This window comes from Poecilia reticulata, chromosome 10 (genome assembly GCF_904066995.2).
Source record: "Poecilia reticulata chromosome 10, P_reticulata-male-v2, whole genome shotgun sequence".
In the NCBI taxonomy this organism is placed as follows: domain Eukaryota; kingdom Metazoa; phylum Chordata; class Actinopteri; order Cyprinodontiformes; family Poeciliidae; genus Poecilia; species Poecilia reticulata.
In genome coordinates, this window is record NC_088839.1 from 17833952 (window position 1) to 17861286 (window position 27335).

Below are 27335 nucleotides of genomic sequence, written 5' to 3' on the forward strand. Positions count from 1 at the left end.
TGTGGGAACCCTGAAGCCAAACTAGTAAAACAGTTGATGAGTGAAGGAAGAGAGGAAAACATAGCCAACACAGTTTCTGTTTGCAGCTCTATCTGAACACACCAACACAGACAGAGCTTACAGATTAGGAATCCACCCTAAGCTTGTTGTGTCCCACACTGAATCCGTGTAAACACACCCGACCTCGTCTGTCTGCCTCTTACCTTCAGTCACATAGTTGTGGTCGGGGAGGAAGCCGTGGTGGTTGAGCGTCAGGGTGGCGTCAGTGTCTTCGCCCATCAGCGGGGATGGGGGGAGCCCCCGGCTCGGCTGGGCAGCGTGGTGGTGGTGGCAGATTGGTGGTGGTGGAGGGGATGGTGGGGATGCCGGCCAGCACAGCGTCCATGCTGCTGCCTGCCGACACCTCCTCAGCACAGGGGCGCACAGCGGAGCATCCTAACCAGAAGAGGTGACGGGAAGCTGGCGGGTCCACTTGGGAAAGATGGAGAGGCTTACAAAAGTCCTCGCAACTGCTTCTGAAGACCAGGTGTCAACCTGCAGAAGGCGGATTATTTGAAAACATCAGCATCACTCGTGCAGCGAGGGAAAGCCAGCACAAGTCCACCCTGCAGTGGCTGTTCCGCATATTCTCCCATAAACACACTCAGACATCACAGACCCGACAGAAATGGGTAAAGTCAGTGGATTCTCCAAAACCAGAAGAGAGGATGAGGAAGAGGAGAGGGGGATGGGAGGGAGGGATGAGCAGAGCAGGGCTCTTGGTCGAAGTATCTGCAGTGCTGCTGCTTCTGCAGTGAACCCACTCACTTGGAGGCACACGCACGCACACACACACAGGATGAGTTAAAACACACTCTTACCTACACACTCAGCAGCTTGTAAGATTCTCCTCTTCAATCAACCCTCCATGCAGGGTCTCCTCAGCAGGTAAACGTCTCTCTGCCTTCCCAAAAAGAAATGGTAAAATCCTTGCTGGCTTTGCGCTCTGCTGCAGTCTGAGCTCTGGCGTATGTGTGAGAGGAAGAGTGAGAGGTAAGGAAAGGGAGGGGAGGGAGAGGCGGAGAGGATGCGTCCTGCTGCGCTGGTACGTTTGCATGATGCATCGCTGGAGGCTCCACCTTCAATCAGGAGGAGCCAATCATCACAGAAACGAGAATCTGCTCGACCACTGACTGTAGCTGATTAACTATGATGAAGAAGCAGACAGGATGGAACAGCGGGAGGCCAGAGGGAGTGACAGAGGATCTAATAAGGTTGTAATCAATGAGTAAAGAGGCAGGAAAGGGGTTTCAGGCTGTTTCACTCAATGCTGAAAACCAAACAGAGCACAGAAACTTGAGTGAAGTATCACAGAGATGAGAAACTGACTTATATTTTAAACATGCAACAGTCTTATTCACAAAGAAAAATGGTTAAATACAGATCATGGGACGACCTTATTTTTTTTATCTTGAAATAGTTTCCGAGAGTTAGAACTAAAGCTGTTAGAAACACATTAATAACTAACACATGATCCGAAAGCCCAATGAATAACACAAGTTATAGTTTTATGTCTCACTACGTGCAACAGAGTGCTCTCATCGCAGAAAGAAAAGAAGACTGGCCAACAGAACACTGAGCACAGAAAAACTCCTTTCCTCCATGGAACTCCATAAAACTCAAAACTCTTTGTTCAGATCAAATAAAAAAGATATAATGTTTTATAAAGCTCTATGTCCATCCATATGTTTGTTTATGGAAAGTAAAGCTTAACACAATGTTTGTAAGATGCACTACGAACAATGGCTTCTTGGGCATTGCCATGTTGAAATCCTGACTCCTCCAAGCAAACGAAATACCTGGGCAGAGAGAATCATTTGGATGTCACCGTACACCTTTCAGCATATTGTATAGAGACATGTACAGGGACAGTTTTGATAAGAATATGAAGATTAAACAGCATATTCATGAAATTTACTTCATAACATCTATTAAATAAGTGAACAAATTGTGGCAGTGTGTCCCTTTCTCTGAAATAAGCATTTGGTTCAGTGTGCTGGATTTCTGAGTCAGTAGGGTTATGAAGGAGGAGCCATTTTATGGCTGACAAGGAAAACTGTCCATTATGTAGCGAGATTTATTTGAAAGAAAGGTCAAACGGGGCACCATATAGCTCAGTGGTAGAGCAGGCGCACCATCCACAGAGGCTACATTCGTCAACGTAGCTGTTCCCAGTTCAGTTCCCAACCATTTGCTGCATGTATTCCCCTTCACTCTCTGCTCATCTTCCAGTGCATTTACTGTTGAATGAAGGACACTAATCCCACAAAAACCTCTGCAAAACAAAATAAAGGTCAAATAATTTCAGGACTGACCTACGGAGAATTGATCGAAGTAGCACAATTGACTGTTGGCAAACTCTGCATGCTAAAAGTAGTACAACAGACAGTTCTTTCAAACTGATTCTAAATGTGGGTTGCTTTTATTATATGTAACTAGAAATCTAAAGTTTTGAGATCTGGATTTTGTGTGAAAATCCAAGCTCTCTTGTGCGCCCTCTGCTGGCCAGGAGGCCATATGCTCAGTTTTTTTTTTTAATGGACAAAAGAGACAAAAGAAAGTAGCTTGATCTCAATATTTAACAACATCTATCCTCCTACAGAGATAAGTAAAAAGTTAAAATATAATAATAATTTGAAAGCCATATTTTTGTCTAACTGTGGGTTACTAATACTAAATTACCTACTGGTAAGAAACAGCAATTCATTCTTGTTTTAATTGTAGCAAACAGTTGCAGACATAGACCTTCTCTGTCAAGTTATTTACAGTTTCTTCATCTGTATTTATTTTTTTACTTTTTCTATACTGTAACACCAACAGCCCTACAATCAGAATTCAAGTTTTACGTCAGTCTGTGACCACTGGAAAGCACGGTTATCAATACCGAGACACATACTTCCTCCATATTGGCCCTCTCTCCTTCATGGGATCATTATTAGCCACTTACTGAAGGACAACACACGCACACACGCGCACACACACACACACACACGCACACACGCACACACACACACACTCGCAGAGGCTTGAGCTGGTGTGGCAGCAGAGTGTGAGCTGCCAGTGACAGTTGGTGCCATCATTGCTGCTGGCTGTCTGCCGCCAGGCTTTAACCCTCCTTCCCAGGGAACAAGAAGTGCTGTTTATCAGACTTACTCCAAGACGCCAGCCTTAATCTCCCCCAGTGACTACTTACCAACCACGCACAATGTTCCACATGCTACAGCCCCACATCAACAGTACTGTGCTCATCCTCTAGCTGGAAGGTCCTCACAAAGATCAAATCTCAATCATGGCAACATAGAGGTAATTTAATACATAAAACAATTTAAAACGTCTTTTTTTTTCTTTTGTTTAATTGTTCTTCTGAAATACTGAGGTACAATATATTGTATTATAAAAGATCATGCTGACCTTCTGGTGCATGACTATGAGATGACATTAAGATTTACATTGCTGCAAAGCAACATTATAGGATGACTTTATGCTTAAGTTATTTTGAAAAGAATAATGAAGTAGGATATCACTAATCAGCATTTCAGCTCAAAAATACAATCAAAAAGGCAATATTAACAAAGTAATGCTTATTCAACTTAGATTCAAAGCCAGGCTTTGAATCATCACTGTATTTTACAAAAATACAGTGATGATTATATTAGATGTGCTTTTTTTCCTGTACAATGTTTTTGATATACTTTTTTAATAAATATGTAACTTATTCAAAAAAAAAAAAAAAAAATAAATATATATATATATATATATATATATATATATATATATATATATATATCCTTCTAAGTGTTTCTGAATGGTAGACCAAGTGTAGACACATCATAAAAGTTGGAGGCCGATACAATTATTACGTTCAATTGTCTATTTTTGTCTGTTTTTTTTCCCTCTTTTTCCGATTTATCAAATTTGCCCCTAATTAGTGTTTACCTTGGTGCTTGCTCAGAGATTTGGTCCCAGAGCAGTCATTCACCCATTCACGCACACATTCACATGCTGAAAGTAAGAGCTACTATGGTTTAAGGTTATCGCTCCAACTCCTCCTTGACTTCTTAATAACTCCTCTAAGAGTATAATCTCAATCACCGGCCGTTTATGTGGCAGCTTCGCTGTACAGTAAAGCCTCGTCAGCTTGTCCTTGTTAACCCGTCATGACCCTGACGGGGCCTTCCCGCGTGGCTACAGTCTGTCACCTGCTGAGACCGAGTCGTTCGTGCGTGAACACTTGGCCACGGTCCGTTTTGTTACCATGGCGACAGCAAGCGTGACCACCCACAAACCCTTCCCAGACTTGGACCCTTTGCTCTGCATCGCATCTGACCCGCTTTTGTGCCCTCACACCAGCTTCTTCAGGACAGATGGTGGAAGGCCGTGGTGAGATTTAACAAGAATGTTCAACGCAAATCTGTGGCTGAGGCAGAAATGATTATTCCTGTCATACTCCGAACACGTTGAAAATACATGTTCTGACCAGACGCCACCAGTTTGTATAAAAATATATATTCATAGAGTAGCATTAAATAGATCGCATAGTTCCTCATTCTTCATTTGGTGTTGTTATTTTTTCTTATTTCATACATTATTCTCATTTTGAAGATTTTATTTAAACAAACAACTAAAGTCCTGAGAGTCTAAACTTCAATACTTCAATCTAAACTAAAATTAAACGTGTCTTTTAAAACTACTGTAGTTTTTAGATGTCAAAATTATTTCAGTAGACATTTAGACGCAAAAATCTTAAAAAATTAAAAAACATTACAAATTATTGTCACAGTAAAAAATCTTACTGAAAACTTAACTGCTCAAATGTTTTTTTTTTCTTTCAAGTGAATAAACGAGCAAACTTTTAGAATGTGCTGAATTATTTTTGCAAAAAAGCAAGAGAAATACTGAATGTTACATTTTATGGCTTATAAGATTTAATTGCATTAATTTCTCTAAAGAGTTTTATATTTTAGTGTTGTCTAGAGATAAAAATATTCTTAAAAAAATCAGAGCTATACTGTGCATGTAATTTAGAAATTCATAAGTTGTTGAAATTCACAAACCTAATGATATAAACAGTTTTAGTTAGTTGTTTATTTCACTTTATGCTAACACAGGATCAGGATTTTAACTATGTTTAATCATCTTTGCTAAAAACAAATTCTGCAAGTAAAGTAATTAACATAAAACTACAACCCTGAATTTAATTGGTGTATTATATAGATTTCAATATTTTGTTTTGTTGTACTTTAACTTCTATGAGAGAGTTATACATTTAATTTCAATTAGTTGCAGTTTTTTTCCCCAATTGTTCAACAGTGTTTTAGACAAAAGTCAAAACTGAATACGTAAATCCTTTCTGTATCATTTCTTACACTTTATCGTAGAAACAACAAATACAGACGTACTGAGATGTGATAAACTCACAGTAACAATTTTATGAGGTTTGTCCAGGACTATATCACAACGATTGGATGCTGTGGTTCCAGGCATCCAATCTGAATTGAAATTGCTTTCTTTGTGCAAAGTTCATAGAGATTTATTTGCAAATCTTTTCTTTTTTGTATATCTGTTCATAAAAACGAGATGAAAAGTGAGCAGCCTCACATATGACCTTAAGCATTCCCAGATACAGTAATATTTCTAGAACAGCATTTATATCCTGTGGATTCAGCAATGTGTTATCAGTTTCTCTTCCTGCATCTTCACCTTGTGCAACACAGAGCGAACGCCAGGCAGTCGCTGAACCAGATAAATTGACTTAATGCTCCATAAAGGGCGGAATGGCAGACTCCATCATGATTCAGGCCTACAACTCGTCAACATGATAATGATCACCCTCATTTATCACAGGCAATAAGCTGCGTCCAATCAGACGCAGCATCGCATGCGTCTGCCTCTGTTGACCCGCTGCCTCTCTCCCGTCCCACCCCCCACTTCACCATGCAGACGCATGGTTTCTTAGCAACCCACAAGCAGCCTATGGAGCACACCGACTCAAACGTGCCGTATCTCATGCGCACACACTCACACACACACACACACACACACACACACACACACACACACACACGCGTGATCGGAAATCTGAGGGAGGAGGATAACATGTTTCCGTTCAGCCCTCAGCCAACTAAATATACAACCAAATACAAATACACAATCTACCTGCCTCCATGAAGCTGATCGGTTCTGCTATCAGCTGTGCATCTACTCAACATAATCTGTTAAATGAAACTTTACTATCGCACTTAGTCATTGACAATTTCTGAATGGTCACCAATATTTAAAGCCCAGCAACCATAAAATCTGCACTTTCCAAAAGGCTGAAAGCATTACGAGATGGAAGTTAAAAGCTCTGCAGCCTCCATGCAGTTTGACACTATTAGCACATTAAGGGAGAGCTTAAATACAGTCAGCAGACGATGGATCAACCAGTGCCCTGAGCGGGAGACAGGACCATAATTCCCCTAAGGGGTGAGGGGGGGGGTTTTGGTACTTTAATAGCAACTTGCATGAAACCACAGACCCTGGAGAGAGGTGGGACTGACTGGATAATAATGAACAACCTTTGGGCAGCTCTAAATCCCATACAGCCTCAACCCACGCACACGTTTACACAGAAAAAATAGCATCTATTTGCAACCATTGTATGCATAAAAGGCATTAAAGTGTCTAGAAAAAAAAAGACCTGGAGAGAAAAATCTATGTTACATGCATATGACATGTTTAGAGGGTTCACTGGGTGTCAGGGGGATCATTTCAGCCTCAGCAGCTTATGATAGGGTGATGGAGTAAGTACTTTAGCTGAAAGCAGGGGAGTGAGAGAAGGATGAGTGTGTTTTCTTCTGGAAAGTTGCAGTAAAACTGCAGCCTGCAGAGGAAGATAAACATATGCAATGCGAGGGTCATTTAGAGAAATACTGCCTTGCACAAGAAATCATTTCCTTATTATAACCACAATCTTCACTGTGTTTTATTAGAATTTTTACGTGACACACAAAACACAAATAGCGCATAATTATAATGTGGAAGAATACTTGGTTTCTATTACGGCTGCAACTAAAGATTATTTCAGTAACTGATTATTCTATTGATTATTCTGATAACTAGTCAAATAAAAAAATTGACACCTTCAGGAGAGCTGTTATTAAACCACTTAAGACTTTTTTATATAAAATATTAAAAATACACTTACAAGATGCAAATAAGCAAATAATTTTTTAAATAAGGAAAAAAACATTTTATTGTGCAAAATTAAGCAATTTTTTCCCCATTCTTTCAGTGAATGCTCTAACATTTGTAGCAAAGGATGCATCTGCAGCTTATAAACCATACCAACGTTTTCTGCTGCACTTATCAGTGCAGTGCACTGTACTGTGCACTGTATAACTCATTATTTTTTGTATAAATTGACCAATAATTGGATAGCAAAAGATGCTTAATAGGATTTTTTTTTATTTACACAAGTTGAACTAGTACAAGTTTGTGTTTATCTTAAATGCAAAATGCATTTACTTTTACACAGTTTTACAGTGTTCAGAAAATTTTATTTTTTTAGTCTATAAACTCCAGTTAATTTATTGATTACTAAATTAGTTGACAAATATTGTCATTCACTGCGATTAATCAAATCAATCCCAGTTCCTTGTAGTTTTACAAATAAAAAGCAGAAAAGCATGATGTGCTTTTGTATTCAGACCCCTTCCTCTGGTGCCCCAAAATAAAATCCAATACAAAATATTCCAGCTGTGCGTAATTTAGTCTGATCACAATTCCAGCTGTTCTATGAAGGTAAACCTTCTCTTGAGAAGGTTTACCTTCATAGAACAGCTGGAGATTTCTCTCCATTTGGCGTTTCATGTGGTTTGTAAATCTTATAAAGCAATCATAATCTGGCAGTACAGCTTGGTCCACGGATATTTGTTGCCCTTTTCCTCTTTAGGTAAAGCTGCTTTGAACAGATTTTCGATTGCACACAACTAAATATAAACAAAATAAATACTGCATGGAATGGATGCTATCTGAATACAGACACAAAACATTTCGAGACTCAAATCCGTGCAGATTAATGCCTCTATCTGGCCTCATGCTTTCAAATAGCACATAAATACAGCACTGAAAGTGTGTGTGTGTGTGTGCGTGCGTGCGCGTGTTTGTGTGTGTGTCTGTATGCGTGCATTTTGAAGGTCTGTAAGAACCTCCAGCTTTACCCAGTGAGGATTCAATCCGCCCACATCAACAGCAGACAGCAAACCTTTATCTGAGTCAGATTTATAAATGTTAAGCCTTTCAAGTGAGGCACGCTGACATTAACGTTCGAATCTCTTTGTCGTGTTGCACAGCCTCTTCCGGCTCTGTGTTCTTAATATATGTCCAGTCTTTCTGACTGAGCCAGAGAGGGAGACCTGCACACAAACACAGGTGACCTTTAAGGGGGAGGGGAGGTCACTGCATGTTGTGTTTCTGTGAGCAGTCCATGGACTCAGCAGCTTGGGGAGTACATGCTCAGAGCCTGGGCCAGACCTCCCTCTGCAGTGTGTGAAAGACGAGAGGGAGAGACGGGGACAAATATCCCATCAGCCCCCACTCAGCCCACACGCTCGGACCATGTTTAGGTCTATGAAAGAGAAAAACATATATACACCAAGTCAATGTTACAAAAACCGAGGTCTTCTGGACAATAAAAGAGCTAGAAGTTGATAAAAAGTGGAATCCAACATACCTTGATTACTTCATCTAAATCCCATTTTTGGGGCTTTTTTTTTTTTTTTAAAAACAAAATATTTTCTGTAATTAAACTAAGAAAAAAATATTTTTCCATGGAAATCCTAACATCAGAAGACACTCAAAGACTAATAAAAATAAAGTGTTTATTGGACATCTCTCATGTGTGAAGAATTTAAAATAATTGCAAAAAATGAATACAAGAAACAGAAGAAAGTTTGTAAGCTTCACATACTTGTATAAGAAGAAGAAAATAGCTAAACCCTGTTCTAATAAATTAGGTTTTGTGCAGGTACAAAATTAACTCACATTTAGATTTTTCTGAACATTCATACGATGTATTACAGGACGAGCACCATGATGACACACGTGCATGCATCGGGGGAAAAGATGCGACGAATGTAGGACAAAACAAGGTAAAACATGCTGAGAACATCAAAACCTGTCAGCACGCATTTCTGTAAACCTCTCTTGTATTTGCACTGCCCCCTGGTGGCTGGCATAAAACAGTGCAACAAACTTGCATGTTTATTTCTTCACAATGACAAGCCAGGATGTAGAGGATTGGCTTTTCTTAAAGGAAACAAAAAAAGTCCTCTTTAACATTATATTTACCACAATAAAGCATTTCACAGCCGAGTCAAATTATAAATAAACTTCATAAGAAGTACATAGTTAGCTTTGAAGAGACAAAAAAAAGCTTCAAACTAGCATACTTTCATTTAGCAGCCAAACAATCTGCTTTTTAAACCATATTTTGTAAAATAAAACCTTACAGTAAATATTGTTTAGTCAGCTTAAGTAATAGAAAAAACTTTTTTACCTTTGAGAAAATCCTGAACGATTCTGACTTTACTAATAAGCTTGTTTATGAAATCAGCTGTCTGATTATTAGAGAAAGTAGAAGTAAAAAAAAAGCGCAGAAAATTCAAATAAAAGACCAGTGAAGTAAACAAGCAGTAGCAAAAACATAAAAACCAAGAGCCAAACTCTTTGACCATGGAGGAAATTAGATTTTATGGAGAAAAAAAGCTAATTTCAACAGTATTAATTTTCTTTAGTATTGAAGAAAAATAAGACTACATTCAGTCCAAGGTAAGCACTGACAAAGAGCAATTACTACATTTACAGTAATATTTAAGATACGATAAACAATACAGCATTGTTCTAAAGGAATTAAACTGTTATAAAAGATAAGTGAGTGCACAGAAGGACCAGTTGTTTGTTTATGTCGTTATTTCTATTTCCACTACTTAATGGAAGAAAAAGAAGATAATTTTAGTGTTTTCTACCAGTTTCCTACAGGATGTTCAGGAGACAGGAAACATTGTGTCGCATCACTTTTAACTACATGCTGAACAAACGTCCTTTACTGCACAACTCTGTATATTCATCCATGGAGGCAATACAGACAAGTTCTAGTTAATTTGAATAAATGCTTAATTACATTCAAGATTTATGAATCATATATTGGATTTCTATCCATTATATGATCCACAAATACATTCATATTGTAGATTCATTACGTAAAGAGTTAATTTTTTCAATTGTTTTCTATCCATTTGGATGATTGCTACTTACAGCCAAAGAAAACCCTAAATTTAGTTTCTCTGAAGACTATAACTGTAGCTATTAAGCATGTTTTTTTTCAAGACAGAAATGTCAAAGTATACACATGAACTTTGCATGAGTCACTGGATCAATTCAGGGGGTTTGGAGGCGATCAGGCTGCTGTTTTTGCTGACGTGCTAATCCGCAAATCACCTTAAGAATGTGGTTATTTCTGTCGGATGCGCACCTTTTTCTACCACACTATTTCTTTCCACCTAACTTTCCACTAATATGTTTGGATATTAGCGTATTTATTGATCTCTTTGAATCGTCTGATTATTTGAGGAAGTTAATTTTGGGTTTTAATTAGCCATAAACTATGAAGGAAATTAATGCCACTGAAAAAAAGGAGTTCTGTTTGTTTTACTTCCACCGTTATGTCCATATTATTATAATCATTCATTCACATCAATTACACTGAACAAAAAACTATTTGACCTAAAACAGACTGACTCAGAATTAGACATAATCATCTACATAAAAAGTACAGAAGCACGAATAAGACCAAAAAGCTTCAATTGTTCCAAATTGCTGCCAAGGTGCTGAATAATAACTTAATGTAGGTATTTCTCCTACTTGTGTTGCTTTTAAATAGGACTCTGGCCTATGTCAGGCTCCGGCTGACCGTCAGAGTAGTACGGATCCCCTTGATGGACTCTATGATTGTGAACCCTCAGGTTTCCTCTGTGGGCAAATCTTTTCCCACACTCGACGCAACCAAAGGGCCTCTTTCCCATGTGAACATCTCGCTGGTGGGCTCTCAGGTTGCCGCTGCGGGCGAAGCGTTTGCCGCACTGAGCGCAGCCGAAGGGACGCTCGCCCGTATGCGTGCGAGTGTGAACGGTGAGCTCTGACGGCGTGAGGAAGCTCTTGTCGCAGAACTGACAGGGATGCAGTCTGACTCCGGTGTGCCGTAGAAGGTGCCTGCGCTGATGGGAAGGGTAGGTGAAACACTTGGTGCAGTAGGGGCAGGAGTAAGGGCGTCCGCCACCTCCACTGGGAGTTACAGGATGATTGTGAGTGTTGGTCTGTCGCGCTGCGAGCAGCTGGGAGTTGGACTGTGGTCGCAGAGGATCTCTGGTAGTAAAATTAGCAACTCGCCGTGTGTGATTGATGTGGCCTCTTGCACCTCTGTCGTCTCTTGTTCGCCATGATTCACCAGACGAGGCTGGAGTGAGATCTGTCTGAGTCTCCTTTTCTCCCGGACTCTGATCTGAGTTCTGGTTCTCGGACTCCTGGTCCAGATAAGCAAACGAGGCGTTGTCGTCTTCGTTGCTGGTCTCGTCTGATCTAAAACCGCGCGGGAAGGAAGACGCGTTGTTGCCGATGCTGCTGCCGGCTGCGGCGGAGCAGTCAGTGCCGTCTGCCTGCAGCTGGTCCAGACCTGACGCAGCACCTCGAGTGGCGTTCAGTCCAGGTAACCACTCACCTGCTGGAAGTAGACTGGATTCAGACTTGGGAGAGCAGTGGTCAGGATGGGAGATGCACACGTTTCCATTTTGGGCTTGGACTGCACCAGACCGTAATCTAAGATGCTGTTCATAAAAAAGAGGTAAAAGAAATCTGTAAGAACCTCAATATTTAACAAAAACAAGATTTGAATGAGTATATACATATTTTAGCTATATGTAGACTGTGTGGGTCACGGAGAAGAAGCAAAACATCTCACCTCATGTTTTATGGCAGCTCCTTCCTGACCTGTGACCTCTTCCTTTAGTATGTAGAGTATTTCCTCTGCTTTCGATGGACATGGATCCTTCCCCACACTCAGTGCTATGCAAAGAGAACAGATTTGTGCAAACTCTGGTCTTAGTTGTACACCGGTTTTACTGTATTTACATAGAATTTCAACAAAAAATACAAGAAAAAAAGAAAAACGAGTATTCTTATCAAAGATAAAATAATACATAACACTAAGAGCTACAGTTCTTTCAATGTTATAAGTATTTGTTTTTATTTTTACTGTTGTGTAGGGTACAGCTCCTGAACTAAAAACAGATTAAATTATGAGTATTTCTGAATGCTTTCTATGCAGAATGTCACTCCTTTCGACATGGACCCTTCACCCCAGAACAGGGTTGTCCAACTCAAGTTATCAAGCCGATGTTCTGCATGCAACACAGTTCAAATAATGACCAAATTATGCCCTCAGTTTGTCGTCAAGTTCTGCAGAAGCTTGATAATGAAACATTAATTCGGTTAAATTGTGCTGAACTAAGAAAACATCTAAAACACGCTGGACTGCAGCTCTTGAGGAGTGGAGTTGGACACCACTGTATTAGTCCACTCAGTGTTAGGAAACATGTCACTTCAAGTTTGCCAGCAATAATTTTAAAACAAGGTCAATTAAAGTTTAAATAACTTACATTATTTAAACTGCCTAACTTTAGGCTGTGGTTATATTTCTAGGTTTTTCTAATACCTGATCCTGTCGGGATCTGTTGCCTCAGGCTGCCCTCTCCGTCTCCTGATGACGGCTCTCCCTCCTCGGTGCCTCCACCCTTAACTTTGTGCATCCTCTCCACCTTCTCCAGCCTGCAGCGGAGCACGGAGATCTCCTCGGTTTTCTGAGCCAGCTCCGCCTGCTGTTCGCACAGGCTGCTCTCGAAGATCTTGGCGATCTCGCACACGGCGGCAGCAAGCAGAGAGTCCATGACGGTGGCCAGCTGAGCGTGAAAAGCGCTCCTCACAGACTCCATGCTCCTTTTGTTATGATTAAACCCGTCTTAATGTCTGAGACTGACCGACACACCGCTGGGAGCTTCCAGAAAACAACACGACATGCTGCCGGAGATACTGTCAGGATACAATTTGGAGTTAATGACAAGAGCCTGCTAAAGTGTTGGATATTTTCGACCGTAATTTAGTAAAAAACAAAAAAAAAACCTTTAAGAGACAGGAAAATCCCTGCTTCGCTTTCTCGTTATCTCTGAAAAACATGTAAACAACGACCCAACGAAGCTAGCAATGCATCCTTTAAGCTAGCACTTGCGTTTAATGTATAAACACTACATTAAAAAAGAAAAACGGATTAATAGACAATGCGGTTGTAATTTAATGCCAGTAACTTTCTGTTGGCTAGAATAAAAGTATAGCAGCCTCACTTTCAAGGAAAAAAATCGCACGATTTATGTAGCAGGTCGGCACCTGTGAAGAGATGTAGCAAATCTCGCGATAAAATGAGAAATCACGTCCTGCAGACGTGCAGGTAAGGCATGTGCATCGCAGCCAAATCTCAATCTTCAACTAAAAGACTAATCCAGCTATTTTAGATTTCAAATATAAATTTATCGCATTTTAATTCTATGGGGAAGAAAAAGTCGGCGTTTAAGGAAAAAAAACAAAAAAACATTAGCAGTGAAAAACTAGTTTGCTTTATTTCAGAACTCCAGCATGAAATTAAAATCAAATAAAGGAACATCAGGAAGCATTGCAAGTCTCCATTAAATAAAGGTATTTTTTTACCGTCAAATTCAATACTGTCAACATTTAAGTAAAAGAATTAAATATTATTCTCAAATGTTAAAAATGAACAAAAACTAAACACGATTGCCAAGTACAAATTATTCCTGTAGAGTAAACCCATTTTTAAAACTTAAATCTGTTGAACCAATTTAATTGACTTCAGAGAGCTGTAATGATCCAGCTTTCAAGAACATCAAATAATACAGTTGTAAAGTACCTAAGATGTATCAAATGCAAACAAATACTTGGAGAGGCTGAACCTTCATATTTATAAAAAAAAAAAAAAAAAAAAAACCAAGCAAACAGAAAAAAAATGCATATTTTTGGCTTGGCTCATATTTCTCACAAAGTGATGAAGCACTTTTGACTTACTCGACAATCACCTAGCAAGTTTATAGATTTCATTTTATTTATAGATCTCTTAAGAGTTTTCACTTTCTGAGGATACATCTGCCTTCGTCAGTCTGATTGTAGTCAGCAAAAACAAGACGTTGAGGTGACTACTAGATTTTGGAGGACAAACCATCTCGTCTTATACTCTTACCTGTGATTTGAGAGAGAAAAAACGAGCTACTTTGGCATCTTATTTTGACTGAAATTGGTTTTAAGATATACAATATTTGGAGCTTTTCTTTTACAATTCTGAAGTAAAAAACAAAACAGTGGGTGTAAATTGCGGCTTTCAACGAGGACAGCAGCTATTCCTGTTGCAGTCTTCCTGCCCTTCCTCTTATGTACTCAGGTTGGTAAAAAACAAAATGTACATCACTTATCACCCTCAGTGGCCTTCATTCTTGCATTTTTTCACCTTGTCTTAATCCTCCGTCTTCGTCAACATCTTCTAAGGGCTCAGTCCATCCAAGGTCTCCATTTTGGTTGCTGACCTCCATGAGACTTTTGTGGTTTTTCTCGTGTACATCAAATTCCTTTTTCTCATCAAGAATCTCTAGACATACAGGTGTAGTTTGCATCTTCTCGCTATGACACATTTTGTGTCGTCTAAATTTTTTTCTGGAGTTAGTCTTGTAGCTGCACTTCTTGCAGGAGAACTTTCGGGTGGAGGGGGTTGTTTTGTCAGAAGACTGCGTGATTTCCTTTTTCCCGATCCCCTCGGCTTTGCTGGAGTCGAGTCCTTTGTTTTTTACGGGAGTCTTCTTCCCTTGTAGTCTGCGTTTTTCCTTCATCAACTTCTTGTACTCTGCACAAACTCTCTTATGGTATTTCACATCGTTTTGGAAGCAGAAGGCCTTCAGGCAGCCTTTGCACTTCCTCTGGGAACGCTCATGTGCATGCAGGCCATTTTTTGTGTTCAACACCTTGTAGCAAGTCTCACAAATGTATTTGGATTTCCTCTGATCTTTCTCTTTGTGGTTTGACGAATCTTCTTCGTTTTTCTCCTCTTTTTTGTCGTTATCTGTAAAAGTTTCCTCACTCGTTCGTCTTTTCCGAAGCCGGTCCAAACCGCTGAGGTCGCAGTAGTCCTTGCTGAGACCTTGGAGTAATCTGTTGAGGTCGCCACTTAATTTCGGGTGCCGAGCTGCTTGATTAACGGCTGGTTTACTCTCGTCTTGGCTCGGGTTTGGCTTTTCATTCATGGCAGAGACTGGGAGGAACAGACAGACAAATGGAGAATGTCATTTGAGACCTTTGAACTTATGTGTTGTGAGACAAAGTAGTTTAGCAACAACAAAGCAAAAAAAAAAAAAGGGCACAAATAATTTTGACATAGTGAGGTGAGAAGCAGGAAAATGTAACGTACATTAACCGCCCTCAGCCCCCATATTAACATTGACAGTAATTCACTATTTTCAGAAGGCAGATTAATCACAATGTAACATAATGGGAACCATTACGCCAATAGAATCTTAGATTTTTGTCTGTTTGAAGGTTGTTCCATATTTATGTAAAACTGGAAACACCTTGCTTTTCAACCTTGTATAGAAACCCTGATCATTTTTATGAAAGTGTCTATAACGGAGCCAATAATGAACGCAAAACATCCTGAAGGCATCGGAGAATGGTCAAAATGGTCCATAACACAACTTACTTCTTTTTGATCTCCTGCCGACTGGAGATTTCTGTACGTTGATGACATTGTTGTCCTCCTAAAAATAGAAAAAGAAAAACATATACAAGTTACATCTCTAAAATGTTGTAAAAAAAAAAAATTTAAATCTCAAAAGAAAGAGTGAAGAAAACGAAAGGCTTAACAAGGATCAAACAATCAGATTAAGTCTCCGCATGTTCAGATCTGGCACTGACATCCATCCTGGGCTCACTGGTTTTCACTTTTACTTGACTTCTGGATTTCATCATTAGTTAAGCTGTCTGACAGGAATCTGTCCGGGGTCACACTGAAAGATCGCCCAGTGGCCTCTTAAGCAACAAGCCCACTGTGGGATGTGGCACCATAACAATTAGCTCGTATCACCAGGTTACAGATCTGATTGCTCACCCCACGCGGTTTGTGTTATTGAACAACCATTCGCCATCACCAGAACTTCCTAGATCCATCTACACACCTCGTGCTTAACAAGAGGAACAGGAGACAGACGAATGGAAAACTGGCGCAGTCTTACGCTGGGGCAACCCTCTTCCTGTCTGTTCGACGTATCACAGCCCAGTGGAGCACACCAGTCATCGGGCACTGCGCACAAACAGACACACTAAGCATGTTTAACCCCAGAGTAGTAAATACTCAGATTACTAAATAGAACTGAAGATGTGGAGTTATGTTCCTCATACAGCTTTCCAATACAGCGCCATATTACTTGAAATCAAATAAACAACCCACTATACCTTCAACATCAATCTCAGGAACTGTGACAGGCTGTTCTGGGGCAACTTCTGGCTTTGATTGGGTTTCAGTCGTCTCTGCTCTTCTCTGACTGCTCATCTCAAAGTCTTTAAGCTTTAGGTCTGCAGCTTGTAGCTTTTTTTTTAGCTGAGCAATCTCTTCTCCCTTCTGCGCCATCTCCATCTTATGGTTATACAGTGCGCTTTCTAAGATCCTCATGACTTCAAACACGGCCGTCCTCAAGACGGAGTCCATCGTTGTGGTCAGCTGGACCCGGACGCTTCGCATCATACTGTCAGACATGATGGACGACGACCTACTGCCGTTCCTTCAAAGCACGCGAGACGTTGCGGAAGTCCTTATTGGCTACACACAAGAGAAACATGATCAGATTACAGTCGTCAACAAATGATTTATTTTTAAAAACCTATCATGTCTTATAAAGTAGACAACATGAAATGCTTCGGTTGAATGTGACAACATTGTGGTATTGTAGTATTTGTATGCTACCGTTTTCCACTTATGATAAAATCACGCTTTGCATGCCAACAAAAAAGTTGTAATTTTATACTTTTAGCTCCATGTACCAGGATTAAGTACAGGAAGATGGCATTTTACAAAAGGGTAATTTATCATAAGGCAATATCCAATTTCACACACAATACTGAATCCACATATTTAGTTTGAAAGAAGTTTGTTTTCCAAAATTAAGCGAAATTTTCATTTAATTTTTAATAAACAACTTAGGCTCTGCTGTTATTTCATGGCAGTCTAACTATTGATACCTTTAGAGAATGTGATCTATAGTATTGAGTAAATTAACAAATCCAGTAGCTCGTTGTCAGTGCAACAAACTTCTGGTCATATAATCTTTCTAAGATAATATGCTATTAATAAAGTTTTTCGCATTTAAAACTTTAGATTTCACTTTAACACGTGTTATTTTAAATATGTTTCATCATAAGTACGCTGGAAATGTGCATTGGGGTATTTTAATTTTTCAATTTTTATTTTTTTGTGAATAAAAGCAGACCTAAAACTAATGCAAGATCTACAGATAAAGATCAGAGGCACCAGACTCACATGGTGAGGAACACACCATGTGACCAGTCAACAAACCGTGTTGACGAAAAAAGCTTCTGACTAAAAATCGGATATTGTTATAACATCAGCAGTAAAAAGTAAGAGCCACTGGTTACTTTGCCAAGCTAATGAGGAAGTGATATCCGGTGGTGTCCTCATCCGCCATTTTTCCCTCACAATCCCCGACAAGAATGTAAAGCATTTTGTGATTTACTCCGTTAGTTTTCTTCGACTCGTAAACGTCTCATATCAATGCTACCGCAATGCTACAAGATAAAGTTCATATGCAGACAATCTGACACGCATTAGCGACGTGGCCTAAGGAGAAGAGACCTAGCGTTAGCGTATTCCTGATAGCTGTCAAAGTAACCCCACAAGCATTCAAGAAACAGTATATGGACACCAGCTGCATTTGAGATCAACCTAGGCTCACCTGGGAGATGGCTTTTTGTTACTAAAACGGAGAAAACGTGTGGAAGGTGACGGTACCACAAACCAAATGGACTTTTCCCGCCGACTATCGCAATGACGTCGTAGCTCTGGTCTCTGTAGTTCACAGAGCCATAAGGAACCTTCTGATTGGTTCATGTGTTATCATGAACCAATCACAGCATCTTACGCCGCAGATGCATCCGTTGCTGCATTCAATGTATATCGTAATTCATCATTTCAACCCATGAAAAGCCGGTTAGGCACATTGCAGTGGTACGAACCTGGAGAAAAATGAATACATGTTTTTTACGTAACTAAAAATAAGTTCTAAAGAGTTCTACAAATGTTACCTTATCGTTAAACATGTTAACAAAAGATAAAAAAATGTATGATAATTACTTCCTATCCTATCCAAGATCTAACATAAAACATATATGGAAATTTAGATTGAGAATTTAAAATTCAACATGTGTTAAATATATACTGCTCAAAAAAATAAAGGGAACACTTAAGTGTTCCCTTTATTTTTTTTAGCAGTGTATATTCATGCGACTGCTTTCTTTTAATTTTGCTAATTGGAAACTTTAAAATGCAGTGTCTTTCTTTAAATTTTTATATGCTTGCTCTTCCTGCGAGACAAATTTAGAAATGCCAACAATAAACACAGAATATTCACAACTAATAATAACCCAGTCAATAATCGTACAAGAAACAAGTGCAATGCACTTTTGCAATGAAAAGTGTATTGCAATACACTTTGCATTGAATAGGTCTTGGATCATCTTATTTACAGATTTGTTTTTGCAACAGTTTTCCATTTAGTTATGTCAAATTACAAGATAGATAATTAAAATAAACTTCTTAATATTTCATAGAAAACAGTTGAAATTTCATTCATTATTAGGGAACAAATTATGGAAAAATTATACTGAAATTTTATTCCAATCTTTGTCTCTCCAAAATTTTAAATATAGAAAATGTCTTTTAGAGTCAATATGATTACAATATGGTTTGTATTTATAATCAACCTAAGTGTAAACATGTTAATATATACTTAGCTGTATTTACTATTAGATTCAATTGCTACATTTATTATCTATGGCTTAGTCCTTTATTTTAACCGTGGAATTTAGTATGTTTGCATATATTTTTTTTGTCTGAATTTTTAATCTGTGATATATGCCCCTATTTTTTCATCTCAACAGTACTTTTTGTTGGTGTCCTTCTCTTATTGTGATTCTACGGTGTCTGTGTTGTGCCAAAAAAGATGAAACTAGCTTAAACACATTATCTTTTTGCAAGCAATAAGCAAAGAATAACCAAAGAAAACATGGCTTCATCCATGACCTACAGGATTTTTTTTATTTATTATTGGATGGAAAAGGAATAGTGCAAAGCAAAAGGGTCAAGTTAAGTGCTTCTTGGACAAGCTCCACAGTATTCCGACTGTTCTAGTCTGCACCTCTGACTGCCTTTGTTATCCACTGCATCGCTTTTGACTATGTAAAGTAGGAAAAAGCTGGAATGATCTTCTCTCTTAGAAAGTTGACCTCCATGTCAGCCAAAGGTAGTATTGTTCCAGCCCACATTGGCTGCATCCATGTCCACAAAGTTAATGTAAATCCTGAGACAGACACAAGGAGAAACAAGTTAATGAGAGTTGATCTCAGCATTACATGTCACATGAAGCAGCCGTTGTGTATTCATTACCTGTCAGGAGAGATGCTCAGGTGTTTGTTGAGCAGTCCACACAGCAGTTTTGAATACTGCTTGTTGTGAGAGCCGCCGATCTTGCCGATGCTGTGGAGGGAGCAGAGGGCGCAGGGGTCTCCCTTTCCTCCAAACATCATCATTTGGTCAGGGTTGATGTGCACAGCAATGTACTGGTACATGCAAGACAAATGCAAAAAAAAAAGGGGGGGGTGGGGGGGGGGAAATCCAGTCAGATACAAAAAAGTTAACTTGTTAAAAGATTAGGATATCTATTTTGGTCCCGTTGACGCCTTTGTACTTTTACTTTATTAAAGTTGCCACAAATAAATCGTCCTCTTAGGTTTGTCATGCATCAACGCTCAGTCCAGGCCATGTTTGCGTAGCTTCACAAGGATCTGCTCTCATAGCAGATTAAATGCAACTGCATTTCAGTAAAAATTTAAACATGAAATGATCATAACAGCACAAATAAAACTGATCCACATGAACAGCACGAGGTCCACATTGATTCTCCAGAACCGAGTGACCCCAGGCCTACCTGCACAGGTTTGCCTATCGCCTTGGCCAGCTCATCCGTGGCTTCGGACACCAGAGCCGCAGGGACGTCGCTTTTAGCCACGTTGGTGTTCACCACGAGCATCGGCATGATTCTTGTCGTTTATTTTCTCCACTGCTGGAGCTGCTGCAGATGTGTTCCTCTCCTTCTGCTCACACACGGAAGAAGAGAAAGAGAATTTCCTCTTTCTCTTTTGTAGTTTCGGCCGGCAACAACGTCAGAAATTGTTCACAGCGCCTCCTACCATCCTGGAAGACCTGTCACTCCAAGAGGTTGTGACGTGAACGTATTTCGGTTCATTCCGGTGTTTGTTTTGCATCATTTATTTATTGTTGTAAAAAATATTTACACGATGGAGAGGACAAAAAAGGAATATTTCAAACAGATCCTTGAAAATAGACGACAAATGAACTAACCAACTAATTTCATACTCTCTCAATAGTCTCCAAATATGACAGGACAAATTGTTTTCAATCCTGAACGATTGCTACAAAGTCACAGCAAGAGGATGCTCATATGCCTTGGTTTTCTCAGACTTTCATTCAAAAAGTTCATCTGTTTGTCACTGCAAGCATTTACATTTATTTTCACATTTACCTACCTTTAAAATTAAACAATTTTAACGTAATTTTAATTGTTTAATATGTTTATTTTTATTCTTTCTACACTTATTGCCTTTAAAATCGAGAACAAGACGATTATTTTTGCGTGGCTCCAATGTGTTCGTTATCTATTTTAGGCAAGATGCCAGGTTTAGTTCACTAAATATTCTATTTAACCATCTGGGTGTGTTGTCAAGTCAATTTAAGAAACTTTAATGTCCCAAATTGTGGATTTAATAGTTAGTTAGTTAGTTAGTTAGTTAGTTAGTTAGATAATTAGTTAGTTAGTTAGTTAGTTAGTTAGTTAGTTGGTTTGTTCGTTAGTTGTTTAGTTAGTTAGTTAGTCTGGTGCGTCATATAGAATTAAAGGCAAAGTCAGTAATAAGAAACCCGTATTTGTGTCTGATTTTCTAATAACCTATTTTCTGAGATAAGACCATGTGTTAATGGACCCCAACAGTCCATTGACGCATGGTGCATTTTTAAGATGCGCCTGAACGTCGGAGTAGGGTAATTACGGTAGTGAGCAGGCATCATAAGCAGTGCTGAGGGAGCCAAGGAGGAAAACAGTGTCAGCAGCAGCAGCGGGAGACAGGGAGACGGAGAGGGCTGAAGTTGGATTGCGCTTCCTTTTGTCACCGCTTCCCATGACTTACTCACCCAGTGAAACCTGTAAAACCACACTGTGTGTTTTAATTTTACGTCTGCTAAGTTAAAACTTGGGTATCGTCTGCAGAAGGTGCGTATGAAGAGCTAAACTAGCCTTGATGCTAGCACTGGAAACCCTCCTGCGTTCCACTTCAACATTCTGACATGTTAGAGAGTTTACTAACAAGCGAAATTGACGGAGATTTTTCGTTTGGTGTGAATTAAACTGATATATCACCGTGGTTACGGTTTAAAAGGGCTGAATGGAGGGACTATAGTGTAATTAAATTGTTACAGGTGTGGTAAGTACATATATACTGAGTCCTCTTAGATTGAACAGTTGATTAAAAATATAGCAGCAGCAGCTAGCTAACTTAAACTAACGGCTACCGAGGTGATTTCCTACATCTTTAATCGATTAGGTATGATCAACTTCCAAGATCCAGTTTGTAAACCTTCGTTAACGCCGTCATCAGTTAATTAATGCAGAGTGTTGATCAGATCCACAGCGCTCCGAGTCAAGATGATGGAGGAGTCGGTGAGCGCCTTTGAGACGCATCTGACGGCCGTCATGGACAGCCTGATCCGCGCGTCGGTGTGTGAGATCAGCAAGCTCTTCCAGGAGACCGTGAACAACTACCTGGTGGAGCTGTCCCTCAACAGGAAGGAGAACGAGGCTCTCAAGCTGCGGCTCAAGCTCACCGAGAGCAAGCTGAGGACGGAGCGCAAGTACGGGATGGGCTGGGCGGCCAGCCGCCGCAACGCCGGCCTGAATGCAGGCGAGGAGGTCGTAGGGCGGCAGAAGCGGAAAGTTGACGTTGCCCGTAAGTATTTTGATGTAGAGTGGTTGAAGACTTTACCACAGTGACTCGCATGTCTGTCATTTCCATCAAAGATGTATCTACATTTGTGTGTTTTAAGTGGAAAAAAAAAAGCTTTATTCTTGCTGTGCAGACACTGACACTCTTGTTTTGTTGGAAACCATCTGGCAAGAGCTGATCTCTCTCCCTTCCTCCTCCGCCTCCTCTTCATGATCTTTCCCTCCATCCTTCGCCTCCCCCTCTCCTCTCCTCTCTTTGCACTGCATTCTGGCCCTCCCACTCCTCTTTCCTTCTGCTCCCTCCCTTCCTGCCTTGCTCCTCTCCTTCTGTCTCCCCCTCCCCTTCCTGCTCCTCCTTCCGCTCTCCTCCCCCCATCTCCTCCTCCTCCTGCTCTGTTTCTTTCCTTGATCACGTTGCACACACACACACACGCACACACACATATATACTCCCCCGCCTCCTTTCCTCTCCTGCTTCTCTCTCCACCGCCCTCCATAATTACACACTCAACTTCTCTTCTCTTTTTTTTCCACTTTTCATCCTCTCCTTCAACATGTCACCCCGTTTCTCCTCCTTCTCAACAACTCCGCTTCGTCCTCTCCTCTGTCATTTCTGTCACATGTTTTTTTTCCTCTCCTTCCCACTCTCCTGTGTGTCCTTCTACGCCCCCTCTCCTCACTTGTTCATCATGCTTACTCCTCCCCCTGGTTGATTTCTTCTCTCCTTCACCCCAACCTCTGTTTGACTCCTTTCCCCATCTTCCTCCTCCACATCTTTCCCCTCGTCTCTCCTTCATCCTTCATTCTTTGCCTCCCAATCATCTCCTCCCACTCGTCTCTCTCCCCCTCATATTTCATCGTCTGTCTCCCTGTGCCCTCTGTCTCCACACCTTCCTCCGCCGCCCTCCCCTCACTGCAGGAGGCAAGCTGAAAAAGGTCCCAGCAACGGTCCACGGCAAAGGATGGCCTGGAGGTGTGTGGGAGGAAGGAGGAGGAGGAGGTGGTGACGGGGGAGGAGCAGCTGGAGGGGCTTTAGGCTTAGTAACGGGAGCAGGAGGAAGAGGGGGGAAGGAGGCCAGGGAGGCGTACCTCGTCCAGTTCCCCCGGGATGAGGAAGACGAGGGAGAGATGGAGGATGACGAGGACGGGGAGGGCAGCCTCAGCGGCGAGGGGGAGGAGAACGCCAACATCAAAGAGGAGGTGAGGGAGACGGGCTTTCTCGGTGGAGGAGTAGGAGGAGAAGGTGGCACAGCATCACCGTGTTGCTCGGCAGCTTCATGTAGACCGAGTAGGAATGTTGACGGAGAGATAATGAGGAGAGGTGATGAGAGGTTCGCTTGCATCTCTCCACCAACAAATCACAGCAGAGATGTTGGCGATAAAGAGAACGCTGTTGATTTGATTTTTTTTTTTAAGCTGCTAGACTTCCCCTCTTGAGTGGAAATCTTCAACTCTCAAGTGCAGCAAGGCTTTTCTAATAATTCTGGCAGCAGTATGAAGCGTTTTGCTATGCAAACACATAACCAAGTGGTATGTTTTCATCTCGGCTTAGTCTTACAGCGTTGAGCAAAAAAATACACCAAAGAGATAAAAATCATTCGCACAATCACGAACTGGCAGCTGATAAATGAAGAAGTGAGCATGGACTAGAGATGACACGATTACAAACATTTTAAGTGATGTACTTCCATTGCCTTATGTCATGTCGCGACTACAAGCTTTTACGTGACGCATGAATTAAACTACTCTGTTGCCCCTAATTAAAACCCAGTGGAACTGATTGCCTTTAGAGTTCATTTGCATGAAATAATTGTCATTGCCATGCTAAGATCTGAAAATTAAGTCTGACTGAGCATGAGACAGTTTACAAGAAAAATGAACATGGAGTGCAAAACTGGGAGACATAAACACCAAGACTGTGCTGTACTGTAATTACAGCAACAGGTGGATCTATAAAACACTGACACAAGGTGGGTGAATAAAAATCCATGCCACACTTTTCAGACTTTTTTTAATTGTTATTTTATCCTCCTCTTTTCAGAAGGCCTGTATGTGTAAAGCTGGTGCTTCTCGTCTTCTTAAATTCAGAAGCCATTTTATACTTGAATAATTAATTTTTCACTGTGTATTTCCACTAACGACCGTTTAAAAACAAACTGCATCACTACACCAATGACAGAAGTAAATGCTTATTGTGATACTTGGACTATTTCTTCTCTTCTCAGGGATGAACTTTTCTTGTTTTCTTTTTTTAAATTATATGAAGTTGTTGCTCCCCAGAAACCATCCACTTTTCATTTGTGGCGTATTTCACACTGTGTGACATGAGTTTAGGGTTTGCTGTTATTTAGGTGAGTTAATTCTTCCAGTTTGTCTTAATGCGTTCTGTCTCTTTCAAACCTCAGACGATAAATTACGTCCTAAAGCAAATTTAACTTAACGGCACCCATAGCTTGGCTTTCATCTGACCATTAAGAACAAGAATCAAAGCATATATTGCCTGTTAGTAGTAAACCCATGTATTTGTCTTGATTAATTGGCTTATATTGAAAATGTTTAAAAAACTGAACTGAAGTGTAAAAAAAAAAAAGACAGAAATGAGAGCTTTCATTGTGGTTTAGTTCCAAACAGCAGCACCATATTTGATATTTGGACACTGTGAATGTTAAATGTGAACAATTTGGTCTGATTTATAATCTCTCCATGACTCAGCTGTTTGCTCTCTATCTCTGCAGTTTTCTCAAACGGAGGGCTATCAGCCTGCGTCTCTGAGGCTCATAAAGGAGGCGTTGAAGATGAATCCGCCCAACCAGAACCTCCTCACTGGCTCCAAACCCCAGAGTGAAGGTAATGACCCCAGGACGCTCAGACTGAGACAGGGCAAGTCAGAAAATCTTAAAAGAAAGTGAAAATCATTCCTCACACAACCGCTCTTCTCCCTCCCTCTGTGTCTATCCTGCAGGCCTTTCAGATTGCCCCTCAGCTATTCATCAGAAAGTAGAGGAAGAGGAGGACTGGGCCCTGAAACGCTCCGAACCGGCAGACGGGGGCATGACGATGGACGAGCTTCGAGGCCTGGAGTCTGCGCTGAGAGCTGAGAGAGGCCGCGAGCAGGCGTCCAGGACGGCGTCACAGCATGACGCAGAGGTGGTGCAAGGGAGCGAGAGGAGTGTGGCGCCGAAGTACATCGGACTGGACGGGCTGGAGCAGGAGGGTGAGCTGGATCCTTCGCCACCTGCTTTGCAGAGGGAGGAAGCCGGAGTGAAGGACCCTGCGAGGGCTGGTGGCGTTGACGGAGCGGACCTGAAGCTAGGCTGGCCGAAGAAGCTGAGAGAAGTCGACTGTGCCGCTGTGACGCCTGCAGAGGGCGCTGTGGAGCAGACAGAGCCAGAGCAGCTGCCGCATCCGTCCGCTCCTGGAAGCGTGGAGGAAAGCGGAGAGGAGGAGGGCGGAGGAGATCTGCTCCACTTCTGTCCACAGTGTGGAGGAGGCTTCACTTCGGAGGCGGAGCTGGACGAGCACCCCTGTCCACTAGGCGGCGCCCACTTGCAGGGCAGCGGAGAAGAGGTGGGCCTCTTCCCCTGTGCCCACTGTGGCAACACCTTCAGCCACGCCTGGGCCCTCAAGAACCACGAGTGCGCCTGCGCCGCCGAGCGGCCGCACTGCTGCGAGATCTGCGGGAAACGCTTCACGCACTCGCGCTCGCTGGAGCGCCATCACCTGGTGCACACAGGCGAGAGACCGCACCGCTGCCCGCAGTGTGGGCGCTGCTTCAGTCGCCTTGGCAACCTGGAGCGGCACCAGCGGATCCACACGGGGGAACGTCCGTACGGCTGCGAGGCCTGCGGGAAGCGCTTCAGCCGCGTGGAGTATTTAAAGAGACACCAGCTGATACACAGCAGCGAGAAGACGCCGCTGCAGTGCTCCAACTGTGGGAGGAGCTTCTTTGACATCGAGCAGCTGAAGAACCATCAGTGCTTCTAGAAACGCCTCGTGAAGAACGGAGAATCTCTTGAGAAAGTTGAAGTTTACCACGGAGTATCGGGGTCATGCTAAGGAAAAAAAATTAAAAAAATTTACGAGAATAAAGCTTAATCAAATAATGTGAGAATAAAGTCATAATATTACGAGATATTTTGAGAATTAAGTCGTAACAATATGAGAATAAAGTTGGAATGTTATGGCTTAATTCCCGTATTGATTCCACTTGTACGACTTTATTCCCGTAATATTATCTATTCACGCAATACTGTGACTTTATTCTCACAATAATATGACTTTATTCCTGTAATATTCATACTTTCTTAGCGTGCCCCTGGTACTCCGTCGTAGAAGTTAGCTGACCAATGTGACGATGGTTATCTTTGAGGTTAAAAGTGCACATGTGGGTGATTTTTGCTGGCAAGAAATCAACACTAAAACTCATTTTGTTGCAGGAAAAATAAAGCCTCTGCCAGTTTCTGTGAAAACGTGTAAAACCTGAACTTATTTATGAGCAAGACTACATTGTGAATTTTTATTATTTTTAGCAATAATTCACTTGTACTAAAGCCCTGTTCTCTTCCTGCCAGCACAACTGACAGTTTTGTAAGCTTTGTATTTTGTATCTTTGTGTTTTGCTCTCTGTTACAAAATTAAACATTTCGATTCATCCTAAACCATCTGGCTTTATTTTAAGGTTGATAATGAGATGATGAGAGCCTGTAGAGGGCGCTGCATAGCCGGTAGAGTCAAAAGCTGAAGTTCAGAAGCTTGATGAGATGAACACGTTTGTCCATTAGGTGGCGCCACTTTGCCTTTTCCTACTGCTCCCTGTGGCGACATTTTTAGTCAAGCGTGTGCAGAGAGCCCCGG

The 27335-nt window shown here is 41.1% G+C and overlaps 5 protein-coding genes across 12 annotated transcripts in view; 1 reads left to right on the plus strand and 4 right to left on the minus strand.

The window, feature by feature from the left end:
• Positions 1-2573, minus strand: part of LOC103471739 (serine/threonine-protein phosphatase 2A 55 kDa regulatory subunit B gamma isoform) — a 29218-nt gene extending 26645 nt beyond the window's left edge. For 2 of the 3 annotated variants that reach the window (XM_081611526.1, XM_081611524.1), the window contains exons 1-2: positions 861-2573; positions 204-534 (exon numbers count right to left, since the gene is read on the minus strand). In XM_081611526.1, coding sequence (XP_081467652.1) covers positions 204-279 — 76 coding nt within the window. In that variant the 5' untranslated portion in view covers positions 280-534; positions 861-2573. The remainder of the gene's footprint in view (positions 1-203; positions 535-860) is intronic. The other variant, XM_081611525.1, reaches the window with a different exon arrangement.
• Positions 2574-10416: 7843 nt separating this feature from the next.
• LOC103471347 (uncharacterized) lies at positions 10417-13620 on the minus strand. The gene is made up of 4 exons (XM_017307261.2): positions 13252-13620; positions 12788-13161; positions 12035-12138; positions 10417-11900 (listed from the first exon to the last, which is right to left on the minus strand). The coding sequence occupies exons 2-4, from the start codon at positions 13062-13064 to the stop codon at positions 10953-10955; spliced, it is 1329 nt and encodes a 442-aa protein (XP_017162750.2). The 5' UTR covers positions 13065-13161; positions 13252-13620; the 3' UTR covers positions 10417-10952.
• A 96-nt stretch (positions 13621-13716) lies between these two features.
• LOC103471346 (uncharacterized) lies at positions 13717-18664 on the minus strand. 2 transcript variants are annotated; one of them, XM_008420280.3, is made up of 5 exons: positions 18144-18664; positions 16630-16993; positions 16410-16477; positions 15878-15935; positions 13717-15433 (listed from the first exon to the last, which is right to left on the minus strand). In XM_008420280.3, exons 2-5 carry the CDS (start codon positions 16928-16930, stop codon positions 14619-14621), a joined length of 1242 nt encoding a protein of 413 aa, XP_008418502.2. In that variant the 5' UTR covers positions 16931-16993; positions 18144-18664; the 3' UTR covers positions 13717-14618. The 2 variants fall into 2 exon arrangements, with proteins under 2 accessions (XP_008418502.2, XP_008418501.2); XM_008420279.3 differs by having other exon boundaries at positions 16353-16477; positions 18144-18650.
• An 809-nt stretch (positions 18665-19473) lies between these two features.
• mif (macrophage migration inhibitory factor) lies at positions 19474-20604 on the minus strand. Its single transcript, XM_008420283.3, has 3 exons — positions 20394-20604; positions 19853-20025; positions 19474-19766 (listed from the first exon to the last, which is right to left on the minus strand). Exons 1-3 carry the CDS (start codon positions 20499-20501, stop codon positions 19700-19702), a joined length of 348 nt encoding a protein of 115 aa, XP_008418505.1. The 5' UTR covers positions 20502-20604; the 3' UTR covers positions 19474-19699.
• Positions 20605-21528: 924 nt separating this feature from the next.
• LOC103471740 (uncharacterized) lies at positions 21529-27139 on the plus strand. 5 transcript variants are annotated; one of them, XM_081611513.1, is made up of 5 exons: positions 21529-22083; positions 22163-22485; positions 23401-23681; positions 25217-25328; positions 25444-27139. In XM_081611513.1, exons 2-5 carry the CDS (start codon positions 22185-22187, stop codon positions 26463-26465), a joined length of 1716 nt encoding a protein of 571 aa, XP_081467639.1. In that variant the 5' UTR covers positions 21529-22083; positions 22163-22184; the 3' UTR covers positions 26466-27139. The 5 variants fall into 5 exon arrangements, with proteins under 5 accessions (XP_081467639.1, XP_081467640.1, XP_081467638.1 ...); XM_081611514.1 differs by having other exon boundaries at positions 21529-21963; XM_081611512.1 differs by having other exon boundaries at positions 21530-21752.
• Positions 27140-27335: the final 196 nt, after the last annotated feature.

Bases quoted from the DNA above. Each gene is read 5' to 3' on its own strand.
- LOC103471347 (XM_017307261.2), bottom strand. From the start codon at position 13,064: ATGGAGTCTGTGAGGAGCGCTTTTCACGCTCAGCTGGCCACCGTCATG. The intron at 12,139-12,787 runs GTATTAGAAAAA...CTCTTTGCATAG, and splicing joins ACAGATCCCGACAGGATCAG to CACTGAGTGTGGGGAAGGAT. The intron at 11,901-12,034 runs GTGAGATGTTTT...TTTTATGAACAG, and splicing joins GAGCTGCCATAAAACATGAG to CATCTTAGATTACGGTCTGG.
- LOC103471346 (XM_008420279.3), bottom strand. From the start codon at position 16,930: ATGTCTGACAGTATGATGCGAAGCGTCCGGGTCCAGCTGACCACAACG. The intron at 16,478-16,629 runs GTATAGTGGGTT...GTTTGTGCGCAG, and splicing joins TCCTGAGATTGATGTTGAAG to TGCCCGATGACTGGTGTGCT. The intron at 15,936-16,352 runs GTGTGTAGATGG...TTCTATTTTTAG, and splicing joins TTCCTCTTGTTAAGCACGAG to GAGGACAACAATGTCATCAA.
- mif (XM_008420283.3), bottom strand. From the start codon at position 20,501: ATGCCGATGCTCGTGGTGAACACCAACGTGGCTAAAAGCGACGTCCCT. The intron at 20,026-20,393 runs GTAGGCCTGGGG...TGCATGTACCAG, and splicing joins CGATAGGCAAACCTGTGCAG to TACATTGCTGTGCACATCAA. The intron at 19,767-19,852 runs GTAATGAATACA...TGTCTGTCTCAG, and splicing joins CTGAGCATCTCTCCTGACAG to GATTTACATTAACTTTGTGG.
- LOC103471740 (XM_081611511.1), top strand. From the start codon at position 22,692: ATGATCTTTCCCTCCATCCTTCGCCTCCCCCTCTCCTCTCCTCTCTTT. The intron at 23,682-25,216 runs GTGAGGGAGACG...CTATCTCTGCAG, and splicing joins ACGCCAACATCAAAGAGGAG to TTTTCTCAAACGGAGGGCTA. The intron at 25,329-25,443 runs GTAATGACCCCA...TCTATCCTGCAG, and splicing joins CTCCAAACCCCAGAGTGAAG to GCCTTTCAGATTGCCCCTCA.